At 56.3% G+C, this 16,842-nt stretch overlaps 3 protein-coding genes across 4 annotated transcripts; 1 reads left to right on the top strand and 2 right to left on the bottom strand.

The window, feature by feature from the left end:
• Positions 1 to 512: 512 nt before the first annotated feature.
• Positions 513 to 2,513, top strand: GADD45GIP1 (GADD45G interacting protein 1). The gene is made up of 2 exons (XM_039252284.1): positions 513 to 896; positions 2,152 to 2,513. Exons 1-2 carry the CDS (start codon positions 547 to 549, stop codon positions 2,468 to 2,470), a joined length of 669 nt encoding a protein of 222 aa, XP_039108215.1. The 5' UTR covers positions 513 to 546; the 3' UTR covers positions 2,471 to 2,513.
• Positions 2,514 to 3,003: 490 nt separating this feature from the next.
• RAD23A (RAD23 homolog A, nucleotide excision repair protein) lies at positions 3,004 to 9,043 on the bottom strand. 2 transcript variants are annotated; one of them, XM_039252270.1, is made up of 9 exons: positions 8,834 to 9,043; positions 7,316 to 7,477; positions 6,967 to 7,148; positions 6,773 to 6,828; positions 6,512 to 6,639; positions 6,161 to 6,239; positions 5,905 to 6,038; positions 3,841 to 4,005; positions 3,004 to 3,762 (listed from the first exon to the last, which is right to left on the bottom strand). In XM_039252270.1, exons 1-9 carry the CDS (start codon positions 8,903 to 8,905, stop codon positions 3,649 to 3,651), a joined length of 1,092 nt encoding a protein of 363 aa, XP_039108201.1. In that variant the 5' UTR covers positions 8,906 to 9,043; the 3' UTR covers positions 3,004 to 3,648. The 2 variants fall into 2 exon arrangements, with proteins under 2 accessions (XP_039108201.1, XP_039108202.1); XM_039252271.1 differs by having other exon boundaries at positions 5,905 to 6,035; positions 8,834 to 9,028.
• Positions 9,044 to 11,346: 2,303 nt separating this feature from the next.
• On the bottom strand, positions 11,347 to 15,347 carry CALR (calreticulin). The gene is made up of 9 exons (XM_039252267.1): positions 15,184 to 15,347; positions 14,715 to 14,816; positions 14,313 to 14,516; positions 13,794 to 13,888; positions 13,468 to 13,677; positions 13,274 to 13,387; positions 13,038 to 13,181; positions 12,223 to 12,315; positions 11,347 to 12,124 (listed from the first exon to the last, which is right to left on the bottom strand). Exons 1-9 carry the CDS (start codon positions 15,272 to 15,274, stop codon positions 11,924 to 11,926), a joined length of 1,254 nt encoding a protein of 417 aa, XP_039108198.1. The 5' UTR covers positions 15,275 to 15,347; the 3' UTR covers positions 11,347 to 11,923.
• Between the last annotated feature and the right edge of the window lie 1,495 nt (positions 15,348 to 16,842).

Raw genomic sequence — 16,842 nt, forward strand, 5'->3', positions numbered from 1 at the left:
CCTTCCCTGCTTGCTCGCTCTCTCTCTCAAAACTAAATAAACATTAAAAGACAAATAAAAATCTTGAAATATTAAAAATCAAATTTAAAAGCCTAGAATGAAGCATAACAAATATTTAATGTTATAAACAATATTTAAGTATTTAAAATGAAATCTAAACATTTTAACGAACACCTTACATAGATCCTAAATATTTAAAATGTAAAGTAATATGTAGACTAAACTTCAAACTCAAGTCCTATTTAAATTTTTGAATAAGTATTAGTTTAATATTTAGCTATTTAAATTTTAAAATAAAAATCAAATGCTACTTTGAAAATATAAAATTAAAATATACTATGATTTTAATAAATAACAGGTAAACAATATTCTGAATTATATTTGAAGATGTAGAGAATACTGTCCACCCCCTTGTCTCTCCCCGGCGGGGAGCAGAGGCAGCGGGGACCCCGCCCCGCCCCGCCCCGCCCCTCCCGGCGTCGGCACTCGCGCGCAGGCAGTGCTGCGGCCAGCCCGGCCGGCCCTTGAGGACCCCGCACAGTCAAGATGGCGGCGCCCGTGCGGGGGGCGCGCCGCCTGCTAGGGCTGGCGACGACCTCGGGCCGGGGCTCCCGCGACTACCGGGCGCCGCCGCCCCCACGCCGCTCGCCAGGGCCCTGGTGGCCGGACCCGGACGACCCACTGACCCCACGCTGGCAGCTCGGGCCGCGCTACGCGGCCAAGCAGTTCGCGCGGCACGGCGCCGCCTCCGGGGTGGCCGCCGGTTCGCTGTGGCCGTCGCGGGAGCAGCTGCGCGAGCTGGAGGCTGAGGAGCGCGAGTGGTGCCCGAGCCTGGCGGCCATGCAGGAGTCGCTGCGGGCGCAGCGGCGGGCGGAGGAGCAGAAGCGTCAGGCCAGGTGTGAGCGGTTGGGTGGGCGCGGGGCTGTGGGCTGCGCCCTCTGCCGCCGGCTGGATGAACTGTGTCGCAGGGCGCTTAGCTCTGTCCAGCGCGTATCGCGCGCGGGGTTTGCGTGCAGTACGGAGACTGACCTCCATGCTCACCGAGATGCAAAACAAGGCTTTTGAGTAACAGTTCACTTAGTCACTCATATCAAATCTTGACCGGGGGCCTCCTGTGCAAGGCCTTGTGCCAGGTGCTGAGCACAGAGCAGAGAACAAAACCAGGTCATTTCAGACGGCGCCAGGGAACCTCGAACCGGTCTCTGAGTACTTGAGATTTCAGAGACTTGAATGAGCAGACATAGCGGTGGGGAGATATTAGGGAGAGTTACTGGTATTGGGAACAGCTGGTGCAAAGGCCCTGCGGTAGGAATATGCTTTAAGAACTGCCAGTGTGACTGGGGAAGAGGAGGTGATGGGGCCTGGAATCAAGGGCAGAAGTCAGACTTGGAGACAGCTGTGAAAGAAGAAAGCAAGACCAGGGGCATCGGGATGGTACCACTCGCCAGAGGGAGTGGCCAGGCAAGTCGGACAGCAGGCCAAGCGTGTTCCTGGCTTTCGTTGTTCTTGTCCTCACAGTAGCTCGAAGAGGAAGAGGGGATCACCTTCATTGTAGAGATGAGAAACCGAAGCCTGGGAGTTTGGAATCGCTTGCCCACTCAAGCTGTCTGCTCAGGCAGTGAACAGTGGAGCTAGAACGTGAATCCCAGTCTCTACCCCATCCCAGCGGGATAGCCCTGCCTTGGACTTCAGATCGTTCACCTTTACGTTTCTAGTCTTTACACCGGGGCTGTGCCTCGCAACTACTCGTAGGATTGTGGGGAAAGGTCCAATCCATTTCTTGCCGTTACAAGTGGGCCTGGCATACAGTAGGTGCTCACTGAGGTCTGTAGGATGGACTCGTTGTGGGAGTGGCCATATGGGGTGCAGCTCCGTGAAATGCTGAGCTGACTCTGGGTCCTCCCCCGGGGGTCCTGGGGATTCGGCTGACTGGTGCTCAGGCTCACCCCCAAGCTAGTTCATCTCTCCTGCCTGTGTCTTCACTTGTCAAGGATTTTTCCTGACAGTTTTAAGGACCACCGCGTCTTCCCAGTTTTTCCTCTCGGCGGGGAAGTCGGGGGGCAGACTAGGGGCTGGGCTGAGGGTAGATGGGTGCTCCTTTCCCGGCTGGGGGTTACTGCTCACCCTCACACCGCCCCCCCTCCGCTGCAGGGAGCGGCTCATTGCCGAGTGCATGGCCAAGATGCCACAGATGGTTGAGAACTGGCGGCGGCAGCAGCAGGAGCGCAGGGAGAAGGAGCAGGCGGACAAGGAGCGGCGCGCGCGGCTGCAGGCCGAGGCCCAGGAGCGCCTGGGCTACCACGTGGACCCGAGGAGCGCCCGCTTCCAGGAGCTGCTGCAGGACCTGGAGAAGCAGCAACGCAAACGCCTCAAGGAGGAGAAGCAAAGACAGAAGAAGGAGGCACGAGCGGCTGCGCTGGCCGCTGCCGCAGCCCCAGACCCCGCGGCCTCGGCGGCCCCCAGTTCGTGAATCGTCATCTCCCAATAAAACCTGGGGCCCCTCCCCCACCGGAGCGCTGTGTCCTCTGTCATCAGGCCCCATTCCTGCCCCCCCCCCCAAGGCCCCTGGGCCGGGGAATCCCCCCTCCTCTCCTGGCTCTGCTCACTCTGGGACTCGGGGCCGAGCGACTAACTCGGGCTTCGGGGGGAGAAAGAGACGCAACGGGGAAATAATGGAGGAGCAGATGGCGGAGGAGAAGAAGGCTTCTGTTTACCAACATTAATCTCTAGTAATTAGCCAATTACTGGGGGGGGAGTGCAGCCAAAACAGACTGTGATGGTGATGGGGGGACGGGGCGGGCAGGGAGAAGCAGCCCTTCCAGGGCTATACTGGAGTTGGGGCCCACTGCCTGGGAGTGGGGTGTGGAGACACTGGGCGCCCCAGTCTGCAGAGGCTGATGGACCACTGCCCCTTCTCAGCGCTGCTGCATCACCTGTGCCCAACTGGCCCCCAGGCCCCGCTGAACCCGAGGAGGAAGCCCCAGGAGGCACACACCACAGGCCTAGCTTTTAAAACATTTTATTCACTTCAAAACCTTTATCAGAGACACGGTTCTGTCCTGGGGTGGGGCGTGGCCTCGACCTCCAGAGCAGCTCTGATGTTACCCCCTCCCCAGGCAGGACAAACCAGGCCTCCTCCTCCCCAGCAAAGGGATGCAGGCCGGAGGCCAAGGCCAGACTGGGGAGGGGGTCCTTAGGCCTCCGAGTGCTCACCCGAGATGGAAAGGTTGGGCCACTCCAATGGAGGATCAAAGTTTGGGGCTCCAGCTTCCCCTCACCCTGGAAGAAGGCGGGGGGGAGGTCTCAGGGGCTCTTTGGGGGAGGGGGAAGCAAGCAGCCGCCTCTCCATCTGGCTGCAGGGAGCTGGGACAGAGGCCAAGAGGGGCCCATCTGTCGCCTCCAGTCCTGCCAGTTTCTCGAGCAGGCAGGGCTGGGGCGGGGGATCAGGGACAGCTGTCTGGCCTGGGTCTTCTCAGGCCAAGATGGGAATGGGGGCCGCTTTGGGAGAGTGGGAAGTTGGGTGTTTTTTTTAAGGTTTTTGATTTTTTTCCACTTCTTAAATAAACATGAATATATATATATTTTTTTCTTTTATAAAACTTTTGTGGAGCCGGGGGGTTGGGGGTGGGGCGGCCTGGCCTCCCTATGTCACTCGTCCTCAAAGTTCTGACTCAGGAGGAAGTTGGCAGCCAAGTTCTCGTTCTTTTCACAAGCGAAGTAGGCCTGGATCACCAGGCTCTCTGGGAAGCCCAAGGCCTTCAACTGTGGGGAGACGGGCAGGCATGAGCAGGGGGTGCAGGCCTGGCCCACCAGGAGTCGCCCCTGAGCCCGGCCTCTTACCCTCTCTATAGCTTCCTTCTCCTGTGGCGTCACCTGGATGTAGTTCATCTGTGGGGCCTCCTCACCTATGGCGCCCACCTCGCCCTCCGCGTCCGAGATGTCTGCCAGCTCCCCGGGGGGCTCATTCAGCATCTGGATGAACTGCTCCTGGTGCCGACTAATTTGCTGTGTGACGGAGAAAACGAGACTGTGACTCACAACCCTTGACTCCCCAGGCCCTTGGCACAGCCCTTTTTCATTCATTCCGCAAATGTTTAAAGGGTGCCTGTGGTGGCCAAACAGCCCCATAAGTGGATACAAGCCTGGAAACAAGCCAGTCCGGGTGAAGCTAATGCTCCAGGGTAGGCAGACAGGCTACAAAGTAACAGATGAGTGGACACCTACTTACAACGACTTACAATATAAATTGTGCCCCCAGCGTTCAGCAGGGCAAACTGCTGGGCATGGGGGGAAAAAAACAAAAAACAAAAAAAAACCACTACATGCCAGGAAAGAGGGGCCGTGATCTGAGGGCCGGGGAGGGAGTTTCCTACAGATAGTAGAACGATTAAGTGCAAAGTCCTGGAGGTAGAAATGCACTTGGCAAATCCCAGACACAGAAGATCCATGTGGCACAAACAGAGTAAATGAAAACAAAAGATGCACAAAACAGAAGAGGAGATCAGAGAGGAAGGCGCAGGGACCCGACCTGCTTGCTTCTACTGCCTTCCAGCAGGAGGGACGACAGCGATGGCTGAGTGGTGAAAGGTGGGAGGGACCTGTATACCTTTTGAAAACATTAACTCATCTGGCCGTTCTGCAGCTCTATTTTTATTTTTGCGTGACAACTTTAATTTCAAGGCTAAAACTGCTTTTTCAGGAATCCAGCTCCTGGTGCAAAAGGGGCCACAGCGGCTGTGCAGAAGCCACGGCCTGGGTGGTGGCTGCCAGGAAACGGGTGGGAGAGAAGGTGGCAGCCACAGAGGCTGGGTGCAGGGCTGGACTGAGTGACCTGTTCTGGCAAGACAGGTGATCAATGACCCCAGCAGGTCCCCAGGGCCCGAGGCCCAAGCACCACCACGCTGGTCCTTGCAGGAAAGGGGAGGCACAGGAAGAGGATCTGTTCTGAAGTCTTAGACATCTAGAAAGCACTTTCAGGGGCGCCCAGACGGCTCAGTCACTTAGGTGTCCAACTTTCTGCTCACATCATGCTCTCGTGGTTTGAGTCCGAGCCCTGCGTTGGGCTCAGTGCTGACAGCTCAGAGCCTGGAGCCTGCCTCAGATTCTGTGTCTCCCTCTGTCTCCTCCCCTCCCACCCACCCCCTCAAAATAAATAAACGTTAAAAAAAATTTTTTTAAAAAGAAAGCGCTTTCACGATCGTGTCAAGTCAGCCATGGACCAGCATGACACGTGGAGGTCCCGACTGGTCATGTCGATGTGGGGGCATCACTACCCGAGACGACTCTCAGGAAGGACTCAATAAAGATGAAGAATAGAACTGTGCAGCCTGCGCCCTAAACACCTGGAGAAAGGAAGCAGAAGGAGCCAGCCCAAGAGACTGAGAAGCGGAAGAGAAGCAGCAGGCGACAGGTCTTCAACCGAGAGAGCAGGCCTTCACCCTGTCACACCCAGGGGCCACTGCCCCCGTGCACAGGAACCTTCAAGGGCAGGGGAGAGCCCTGCTGGCCACAGTAGTCCCAGGCAGAGCCACGCAACCCAGTGAGCGCCTGTGATGCACCAACTGTACAGAAGCCAAGCCAGAGCCAAGGGACCCAGACGAGACAGCAAAGGACCCAGAGGCTGGAGGCAGGCACACACCGGCTGCCAGGCTGCTCCAGACCTCTGGCACGTGCCTCCATGAGACGCAAGGACAACGGCACTGACGCCTCACAGGACGCCTGGGGAAGTTACATGAAAGCAGGTACAGCGTCAGACCGCGTGGAGCGGCAGGGGGCAGCACTCCTGACTTCCGAATAGAGACGCCTACCCGCCGTGCGAGGCCAGGCTAGCTTTCGGGGCCACAGTACCCACCCGGGGCGTGGGGGTGGTGCCTGGCCCGGCTCCCTCCACCCCCAGGGCCGCACCTGCAGAAGCTGAGGATTCTCCTGGCCCAGCTGCTGGAGCAGGGCAGGCAGCAGTGCTGGGTTCTGCTGAATCACCTGCCGCATGTTCTGGAACTGGGGCTGGTCCCGCAGGAACTCCAGGGGGTTCTCTCCTGCTGGCAGGAGGAAGGCGGGCAGTCAGACACCATGCGGGACTCCCAGAGCTTAGGAGCCGGGGGGGGGGTGTCAGATGCCCTGAGGGCAGACACCCCACGTGCACACACCCCAATCCGCTCACCTCCTTCTGTGGCTGGCTGCTCCGACACCTGGCTCTCCTGGACAGAACCATGTTCGGGCTCGGGGCTCCCAGGAATTCCCTGTCAGGGGTCCTACTTAGTTCTAACGAGAAGACTGCCCGCTGCCTCCCCACTGCATGCATAGACCTGGTAAAAGACCGGGGAGGCCTCGGCCGTGCCCTCCACAGGCCCCACCCACCTCTCCTGTCCAGGTTCCTGCAGGAAGCCTCTCCCAGCTGGAACCACGACCCAAGGGCCTCTGAGGGCGGGTTTTGGCTCTCTGGCCATCCGTCAGGCTAGGTAAGCCCACGTACTCCCGTGAGGCCTCCCCGGAGGCAGCAGCCCCACCTCACCGTGAGGAGATACTCCACAGCCCGGTGGGGATTGTTGTAGCTGGCTCTCAGGGCGGCCACGACTCGCTCCCGCTCATAGCCCATGGACATGATCTCTGTCAGCATCGTCTCATACTCAGAGCCAGTCACTGTGGAAGGAGCAGCAAGGCCTGGGTCAACCAGGAAAGCAAAGGGCAGCTTCCGGGCCCTCCCACACCCGCACAAGGCCCAGCTGCTGGCTGGGGCGCCCGACTGCTTCTGCCCCGGGGACCAGCCACCCACCTAGCGTGGATGCCGCGTCTTCCTCTCGCCCGCTGCTACCTGAAGAGGGAACAGAGCTGCAAATTCAAGAGAGAGAAATCGGACCCTGACTTCTGGTGGTTGCCCTCCCCCAAGGATGTGGGAACACATATGCGGGTGCTGGAAGGTGCCGGGAGGACAGGGCCCAGGTCGGGGCCGCTGCCCCCTCGCCTTACCCTGACACGGACTCCGGGGATGCCGTGGGGACGGACTCCTCTGACGGGCTCTTATCCTCTCCGGCAGCAGGCGGGGACTGGGACATGCCTGAGGCAGGGGCCGGAGGGAAGGATGTGGAGGACTCCGGGGCAGCAGTGGGTGAGGCCTCTGGGGGTACTGAGGTGCCCGGGCTAGTTTTGGCCTGTGACACCCAGAAAAAGGAGCAGGCATCAATAGCCTATCTGGCCCCAACATCCCATCTTGTCTCAGCCCCCGCCCTACTCACAGCTAATCTCTCCGGGGCACGCAGGCTCTTTACCAGCTCCCCGGCTAATGCACCCACCCTCCCCACCAGCACACTTCACCCACCTTGGTCACCATGACGACTACGAAGTTCTTCTCGTCGATGCGATAGTCCCTGATGGGGACGTCATCACTCAGGATTTTGCCAGCATAGATGAGTTTCTGGCCAGCCACGGGGAAAGCATCACGACCCTTCTCGGCTTCTATTTTCTCCTTTAGCACCTTCACCTGGAAGGAAGGCAACAATTGTTACAAACTACAAGATTCTTTCTTTTCTTGGGGGGGGGGAGGGAAAGAAACCACAAGCTTCAATGACACAGGGGCTGAGCTTCAGAGTCAAGTACATGCCAGATTCGAATTTCTTTGCTCATCCCACCAGGCAATTTCCTCAATACTTATTACATGCCAGGCGCTGTTCTACGTACTGAGCACACAGCAAGGAACAAAACGCATCATAAGTCCCTGCTTTCGTGGAGATAACACTAACGTGAGGAGAAGAAAAAAACACATTATAACTTTAAATGATATAAAGTGTGATAAAAAATAAAACAATAAAAAAGAAATAAGACTATTCACTGCACGCTCCGTTTCTCCCAAAAACATCTCACATAGATAGTATGTGTACACATCACTCATAAAGCCTCGTTGCTACATAAAACAGCTATCAGTAGCCTTATTCTACATTTGAGGAAACACAAGCACAGAGAAAGTAGCTTGCCCAAAGTCAAGCCCGTTTGGCTGGTCTAAAAATATGAGTGCTTCCTCTTCTACAAAAACTGTACTTCGACGTCTCCTTCATGAGCTAATTGTGCAAAAAGTACCAAACACAGAGTTTAGACACTCCATGTATTTGTTAGGCGCTAAGTCTCTTTTCAACTAAAAATGCAGCATTAAGTTTATACACCACGGACTCTCACATGAGACAAAACCAAATTTCAATCCCCATTCTGGTACTACTTGCTTTACTGATGGTGGCAAAGCTCCCTAATTCCTAAATTTCCACATCTGGAAAACAGGGTGGATAACAGTCAAGAGTGCTCAAATGACAGCCTGTTTTGCAGATTCGGTAAGATAACACTAAAACGCTCAGCGACTGGTAAAGAACAAACCCCCAACAAACACGGATCACTGAAAGTCGAGCGGCTCATCATTATCATCGTCACTGCCGTCACTACTTGGCATCTCCTGGTCACTACTCCCAAATTCGGCCACCAACGTGCCAAGGAGACGCCTGCAAAGCTATGAACTCAGAGCTCCCGTCCGGGTGAGCATGGCCTGTCCGGAAATCTGAGCCAGCGGCTCATGCGACCCGCGAGGGCACTGACATTGGAGCCGGGACCTGATGGGTGTCCCGGGGGGTGGGGCCTCGTCCAGAGACCGGCCCACGAACGCCGTCAGCACGAGTCGCCGGGGGCTGGGCCGAGAACCGTAGGGAGGTTCGGGAGTCAGGCGAGTAGGGAAGGGTGGGCAGGGGCCTGCCCACGCCGTCCACCCCGCCCCTCCTGTCTGGATCCTGTCCTCCCCGCCCCCACCCCACCCCCGGCACCCGTCGTTCCCGCCCCGGGGCTCCGGTTCAGCTCCCACCGTCTCGTCAGGCTCCATGCGGATTTTGAAGGTCTGCTGCTGCAGCGTTTTGAGTGTGATGGTGACGGCCATGGCGGGGCCCGAGCGACGCGGCGGCCCCGGGACCCTCACACAACATGCAACTCACGCCGCCGCCATCTTAGCGCCCAGCCGCGCCGCGAGCCGACCGCTTCCGGGGCAGGCGGTGCGCGCGCCGACCACCAGAGCACGTGACCTGCGCGCGCCCCCTTAGCCTTGGTAGGCATGCGCAAGAGAGAGCCCTTTGGCCAGGCATGCGCAGACTATACTCTGCGCCTAGGGTCGGGGTGAGCTGCTTCTCGTTCAGCACGCATACACGTCACGTGGCTTCCTGAGAGTGACGCCATGCCCGTTAGCGGTGACGTCATAGGCCACAAAATGGCTCCGACGTCCACACTTTCGTGCCCTTCTGAGTTTGTTAATTACGTTGAGCACAATTTTTCATGTATTTGTAGATAATTGTATTTCTTCCATAAAGACTTCATTTTTTTGTTTTCCAAACGAGTTGTTTTGTTCTGGTCTGGCCACTCTCATAGAAACCCTTAATCAGGTCTGGAAAGGATACTCCGAAGGTCACCAACAATTAAAACAATGAAAATTCCAGGGGGCGCCTGGGTGGCTCAGTCGGTTAAGCGTCCGACTTCACCTCAGGTCATGATCTGACGGTTTGTGAGTTCAAGCCCCGCGTCGGGCTCTGTGCTGTCAGCTCAGAGCCTGGAACCTGCTTTGGATTCTGTGTCTCATTCTGTCTCAGCCCCTCCCCCACTTGTGTTCTGTGTCTCTCAAAAATAAAGAAATGTAAAAAAAAATTTAAATGAAAATTTAAGAAAACCACATTTGGCTGTGGAAGCAGGGACGGGGGCCATTTTGTGGCCTCATTCTACTGAGGGAGAGTTGGATTTGGGGAATGAACCTACAGTACTTTCTAGGCGTCCCATCTCCATTGCTCCTTCCCCGATCACTTTGTTCACCCCACTACCCCCAGCCTGACCCGCGTATTTAAGTAAACTGTCACTTTTCAGGGCCTGCCTACACTGAATACAGAATTCTCTTCACCAACTGTCCCTGGACACATCAGTTCTGGAAGCTTCCCAGAGTAGTGGGGCTGGGTCACAGAACACAGTAGGGCAAGCACGGTGAACCATCCAATGAACAAGGACTTGAAGGATTGCTGAGCCCAAGCTGAATATGGGGTTGTGGGGGACTGGATGGAAGCAAGGCTGGGCTTATCTCCCAGTCCCTGGGTGGAGGCCTTCCCATCCTGAACCATTACCAGCCTCCAAACCTGATCTGGTTTCCAAGCACTCACCCCAAGCACAGCGCCAGGCAGTTACCGGACACCTCACCCACTGCTCAACTGTAACAAGGTCCTGCTGCCTTTCTCCTTCACAGCACACCAAGCCTAGACGTTTCCACCACAGGCCAAGCTGTGGAGGGTTTCTTGCCTCTCCCCTGCAACAAGTGACGAGCTCCAGACCACTTACAGGACTCCAGTGGCAGCCTTGCCGTCCCCAACGGAAGTGGGCCTAGGAAGCCTAGACTTCTGTCAGCCTGTCGTCTCTGTACCACCCACCCGTAGGGCCATCTCTTTCCTTCTAAGAATTTAAGGACCACCAAACCATGTATCATCGCTGAACCTATATTCTTGATTATAAAAGGAGTAACTTTTAAAACCAGCTGAGAGGGGCGCCTGGGTGGCTTAGTCGGTTGAGCGTCCGACTTTCACTTAGGTCATGATCTCGCGGTTCGTGGGTTCGAGCCCCGCGTCGGGCTCTGTGCTGACTGCCAGCTCAGAGCCTGGAGCCTGTTTCAGTCTGTGACTCCCTCTCTCTGACCCTCCCCTGCTCACGCTGTCTCTGTCTCCTAGAAATAAATAAAACATTAAAAAAAATTTAAAAAAAAAAAAAAGCAGCTGAGATTTTCTAAAAATGTGGCTACAGGGCCCCTGGGTGGCTCAGTTGGTTAAGCCTCCGACTTCAGCTCAGGTCATGATCTTGCACTTTGTGAGTTCGAGTCCCGCATAGGGCTATGTGCTGACAGCTAAGAGCCTGGAACCTGCTGTGGATTTGGTCTCCTGCTCTGTGCACCACCGCCCACCCCCCATGCTCAGTCTCTCAAATGTAAACATTAAAAAAAGGTTTTTTTAATCAGTTAAGAAATACAGATGGTTCAATGTACAATGGATGGCATGAAATGGTGCTAAGGTGCGAGGTCATAGCCCTGCCCTACCTCTTACTGAATTCTGGAGCACAGCCTGATCCGACTGAACCGGTATTAGAAATAAACTCCCCAATTTAGTGCAGAGACTGAGTTCCTATGTGGAGTACTTGTAACGGCACTTAACACTCCCTCTCCTCCCACTGGTTTGGGGTTGTGGGGTAAACAGCAGCCCCTGTAGCCTTATGGGACATTTAACCAACACTTTGAGCTGCTGAAAAGTGAGCCTTACTCAAGTCCCCTCCCCCAGAAGGAGACACAGGAAGAAGACACAAAACTTAATTTAATAGAAATTTTGTTTGTAGTTCTTACATTCTCAGTGTGACCCGAGCTGGAACCCACTGTCCCACCCAGAAGTGGCCCGGTCCTGGGAGCAGGGGAGGAAGGGAGGTGGTGGGTAGGGGTCAGAGCTCAGGCCCTAGGAGCCCTGTTCTTCCTCAGTGCTGGGGGCTGGGGATGCCACCCTCTTCTCCTGCCCCCGCCCCTCCCTCTGGGATCCAGGAAGGAGAGCAGATGGAATCTCGGGGCCTGGGGCTTCTCCTCCACACTCCCCTGCCCCCCTCGCTTTGGAGGGAAACTAAGGGATCTGGGGAGAGAAGGGGACAGAAGGCGGCAAAGATGTCAATCAAGAAAGGGGAGGACCAGGAGTAAGCGCCAAGGAGAATCAGAGACAAAACACCAGTTTAAAAAAAAGGGGGGGGGGAGGGGGAACAAAACCAAAATCCACCCCAAATCACAACCCGCCCGGAAAAAATGCAAAGTTCTCCAGTCTCATAGAGACATTATTGGGCGCAGCCGGCTCTGCGGCGGGAGCGCTCAGGCCTCAGTCCAGCCCTGGAGGCGGCGGCGTGGCCCCTACAGCTCGTCCTTGGCCTGGCCGGTGGCAGCGTCTTCCTCCTCCTCTTCCTCCTTCTCGTCTTCGTCGTCCTCGTCCTCGTCCTTGTCTTCCTCGTCGTCTTTGTCTGCCTCCTCCTCTTCCTTGCGCTTCTTTTCCTCCTCTTCCTCCTTTAGCCTCTGCTCCTCGTCCTGCTTGTCTTTCATCTGCTTTTCCGCCGCCTGCGCAAAGACCACGCATGCGCGCTTCAGGGCCCGCCCCCCACCCCCAGCCCCGCCCGCCCCCCACCCCCCAGCCCCGGATCGGACCCTGCTCCCACCTTCGTGACACCCCAGGTCTCGTTTCCAAACTCCTCTGCATACGCCTCGTCGTTGGTGATGAGGAAGTTGTCAAAAATGGTGCCAGACTTGACCTGGGGGGGGTGCGGGAATACGGGTGGATGGGTGGTGAGAGGGGACGCGCACGTCCCTGGCCTTGGACAACACTCCCACCCCATGCTCCCAGGACCGCTGCACAATGCCCTTCAATGTCTTCAGCTGTAAAATGGGGTCTCAGTCCCTTGTTCAAATATTTTTCCAGTGCCTTCCACCTGCCAGGCACCATTCTAGGCCCAGAATGTTTATCAGCAAATAAGACGACAATTTGGCCCCTCTAAAACTAATTTTCTGTGGTTTGGAATTTTCTCTGGAAGTCACTTCAGAAAGTCACTTTCTTGAATTTTTTCTGTACCTATTTATTTATAATCTTCCAGGAAGCTCTACTCCTGATGTGGGGCTTGAACTCATGGCCCCAAGGATCAAGGGTTGCATGCCCTACCAATGGAGCCAGCCAAGCAACAGTGAAAATGGCTTTCTAATGAGGTTACGTAGTTAACTTCTTGTTGTCGGGGACAGTTGAATAAACCTGTTTGCAGAAAGGGACTCTCGGTATCTGACACATAAAGAAAGGTATCCGGCAAACGATAAGCAAAACCTCAAAGTAGGTAGTAGAAACACTCCAGAACAGATCAAGAAATTCTTCAGAAAAAGCACTAGTTTTGGATCAGGCCTGCTTGGGGTTGAACGCTACCGTCCCTTTCCTCCTGGGTGACCCTGAACCTGTGAAGGGCTTCAGGAATCCCCCCTACCGTCTCACCTGCCAAAGATCTAAGCCCAGAACCGCAAAGTTTTCATAGGCATAGATGTTGCTATCAGGGGAGTACTCGGGGTTGTCGATCTCTGGGTGGATCCAAGTGCCCTTGTAATCTGGGTTGTCGATCTGCCGGGGCTTCCACTCTCCCTGCAGAAGGGGAAGGAAGCCAGGGGCTGAGTGGTGGGGTCGGCACGCTCCCTACTGTGCACCCCCAACCCTGCTCAGAGCCCCAGGCGCACCTTGTACTCAGGGTTCTGAATCACTGGTGGTTCCCACTCTCCGTCCATCTCCTCGTCCCAGTCCTCTGGCTTTTTAGCATCAGGGTCAGGAATGTGCTCGGGCTTGTCCCAGTCCTGAAGGTACACAGGGAGGTCGGTCAGCCCAGCCATCCTCCACACCCTCCACGAAGGGGGAATCTGCCCCAAACACCCACCTCAGGCTTGGAGTCTGTGGGGTCATCGATCTTGGCCCGCTCGTCCCAGTCTTCAGGCTTCGCAGCATCAGGATCCTTGATCTTCTTGGGCGGCAAGAAGTCCCAATCATCCTCCAAGGAGCCTGACTCCACCTGGCTGTTGTCGATCTTCACCTCATAGGTGTTATCCGGCCGGACGATCAGCGTATACAGGTGTGTGAATTCATCATCCTGGGGGCGGGGGGGGGGGGGGGGGGGGGGGGGGGGGAGAGGGATGAGTGGCCCCGCCCACCAGGATGGCCTCTGACACTCCCCTATCCACCGTTTGTCACCACCCCCAGTCACACCTTGCAACGAATGTCCTTGTTGATCAGCACGTTCTTGCCCTTGTAGTTGAAGATGACATGAACCTTCTTGGTGCCAGGACCACAGATATCCGGCCCTAGGTAAAGCGTCAGTCCAGTTAGAGCAAGAGAATAGGATGCCCACTGTTGCAAAGCTCCCCCACACTCCATTTTCAAAGCAAAACTTGGTTAAGTACACATCTGCAAAGGATCACAAGACAGGATTCAGACTCTGACTGGCTCTAAGGGTCTGTAGGTGAAATCTTTCAAAGAGGAAATAACTAACCAGCTGGAACTCTAGAATTCAATATGGTTAATATCAGGAAGTAACTACAAGAAACCCCACAAATTAAGTTCCACACCAACAATAACAACGCAATCCTCTCAGCTTTCCCTCCTAAAGCAACCCTCAACTACCTAAGTAGGTCCGTTTTCTCAAAACTACCTGTCACTGGCTCTAAGAGTCCCTGAGATTTAAGTCTCCCTCTAATCAGAGGTCAGCACCAGGGCGGGGCCCCTCACCAAACATGATGTTGTATTCCGAGTCTCCGTGCATGTCCGTCTGGTCCAAGCCCTCTGGAAATAGCTTCACGTAGCCGCCCCCACAGTCGATGTTCTGCTCGTGTTTTACTGTGAACTGCACCACCAGCGTCTGGCCCTTGTTGCTAAAGGGCTCGAATCTGGCCGACAAGGCGTAAAAGCGAGCATCCTGGCTTGTCTGCAGCCCTAGCAAAAGACCACAGTGAGGTCACAGCTCAGCCCCAACCTCCATGGACTCCTAAGTTCTGGCCATACAGACCACTGCTCCTTCCTCCCCTCTGCCCTGCTCGTGCGATCCCAGGCTGGGTCTGTCCTGTGCAAGGGCTTCCTCCAGGAAGTACCCCTGAATCCGATCACCGCCTCCCCCCTCCGTCGGGCTCGTACCTTTATCCTTTTCCTGGTCGCCGTAGAACTTGCCGGAACTGAGAACAAATTTACCAAAATCTGACTTGTGTTTGGATTCAATCCAGCGATCAGTCCACCCGTCTAGAGGATCAAAGGAGCAGGTCAGTGCGGCCGTACTGACCGCCCCCCGCCCCCACCGAATGTCTGCCAATAGCTTCAAACTGCTGCCGATTGGAAAAGCGATAACTCTCGACTGCCCCCACCCCAACCTCTAGTTTGACACCTTCGATGGCTTAAGGGATCCTCCGCCGAACCCTAACTCACGCCGCGAGAGTCCGCTGCATCCTCGACGCTCCCCAGGGACGCACAAGGGAGGCTCGCCTGCGGCTCTAGTCCCCGGAGACCACCGTATTGGCCCTCTAAACAATTATTACAGGCGACAACGCAGACCTAAGCTGAGGGACCGCCTTCGTCGTCGGGGCGGCCTCGAGGCGGCGCCAGGCCTTACCTCCGTCCAGAAACTGCTCCTTGAAGTAGATGGTGGGTTCGGCGGCGGCCAGGCCGAGGAGGCCGAGCAGCAGCGGCACGGGTAGCAGCATGGCGGGCCGAGGGGGCGGCGGCGCGCGGGCCCTTTAAATCTCTCCTCCGGCGGCGGCTCTGCAGTAGGGACGGACGCTGCCGCCGGCCGCGCGTTTTTATACCCTTCTGCCTCTCAAACCAACCTGGCCCGGCCTCTTGTCCCGCCCTGTACCCCTTATAATTGGTCGGTGCCCACGGCCCTGACTTTCCATTGGGCCCTTGTCGTCTGAGCATGTTAGTATGTGCCTCGGAACGCAGGGTTCCCAGATGGCCGATTTCTATTGGCCATACAACTGGCCAATGAAGGACGACCACGCGTTGTGGGGGCCGCCCACTGGTGGGGGGGGCCTCGAGCTCCTCTAGCCAGGTCATGTGACCAGACCTCGACCCAACCCCGCCCTAGCCCGCGCGCTCAGCTCCTGCTCTGGGAGTTTAAAGAACGCGCGCGAGTGCAGGTGCCACTGCACAGGACCTGGGTCCTGCCCCAGCTCGCCTTGTCTCATTCCCTCCGCGGGTAAGGGTGGGCAAGGCTTTCCCAGCCACTTTCTACCCTGCAATCGGGGAACCCCTACTCCGACGCGCTTGCTGTCGCTCGCCCCCGCCCCAGGCCACGGTGGGGCCGAGGCGCCTGAGCTCAGAGGCTGAGTCCTTGGGTCTTCACCTCACAGCCTTGCAACCCGGAGAATAAAACGTTAGCTCTCTCCTCTCTGGCCCCTGGCAGCCTGTCAGACTGCTGCCATGTGGCCGAAGCAAGTCACTTAGCCTCTGACGGCACAGGAGCCCCTAAGAGGCTTGGAGGAGCAACCTTGGCTAGGTGCCGCCCTACAGACCCGCTTTCAGTGCTGTGACGGTGGTCCTGGGACAAAGGGAAGGAACCCCAGAAAGCTCCACGATGTGACTATAGGCTGTGGTTCCCAGACGGGTAGGGTTGTTCCTCTCGTTGCGGCCTCTCCTTTACCCCCTCCCTCAGCCAGTAAAGGGGTCGCTGCCTGTGGTCTCCCACAAACGGCCTGGCTTTTGCAATTAAACGGCTAAAGAGGAGAAGATGGGGGTTCCGTTGGGGAGGAAAAAAAAAGAGACAGATGGTAGGGAAGATAAGGTCCGAGGGAGATGGGCAGGACCCCTGAGTCTAGCGTCTTCTGAAGCCAGAGGCACGTGACTGACAGTGACTGACAGCGGCTCCCTGCCCCCAAGCTGCAGGAAGCAGGAAGGAGGGCTGGGGGTTTCCCAAACTCTGAGCAAACAGGCGCTGGACCTGGGAACCCGGGCCGGGAAGGGGGAAGGGGGAAATCCTGGGCAAAAGGCGGTAAGGGTTTTTACGGGATAGTGGTGGGGACTCAGCAAAGGGGGGAATAAGGAATCTTGGAGAAGTTGGGGGTTTGCCCCAGGCAGTGTCCAATATCACCCAACCTGCCCCCACCCACCATAAGGAGCCCCAGTCTGCGGTGACCGCTGCAGGCCTGCCGCGGACCCTCCAGCCTCCCCTCCCTTCCACCATATGTCATGCAAACAGGCGCTTGGGGCTTCCTGCTGGTGAGTAGATACTATGTCTTACTTCACTACCCTCCAGTGTCTCTTGCAGCCCCTG

Source organism: Hyaena hyaena, unplaced genomic scaffold, assembly GCF_003009895.1.
Source record: "Hyaena hyaena isolate Hyena2069 unplaced genomic scaffold, ASM300989v1 scaffold_414, whole genome shotgun sequence".
Taxonomy (NCBI): Eukaryota; Metazoa; Chordata; class Mammalia; order Carnivora; family Hyaenidae; genus Hyaena; species Hyaena hyaena.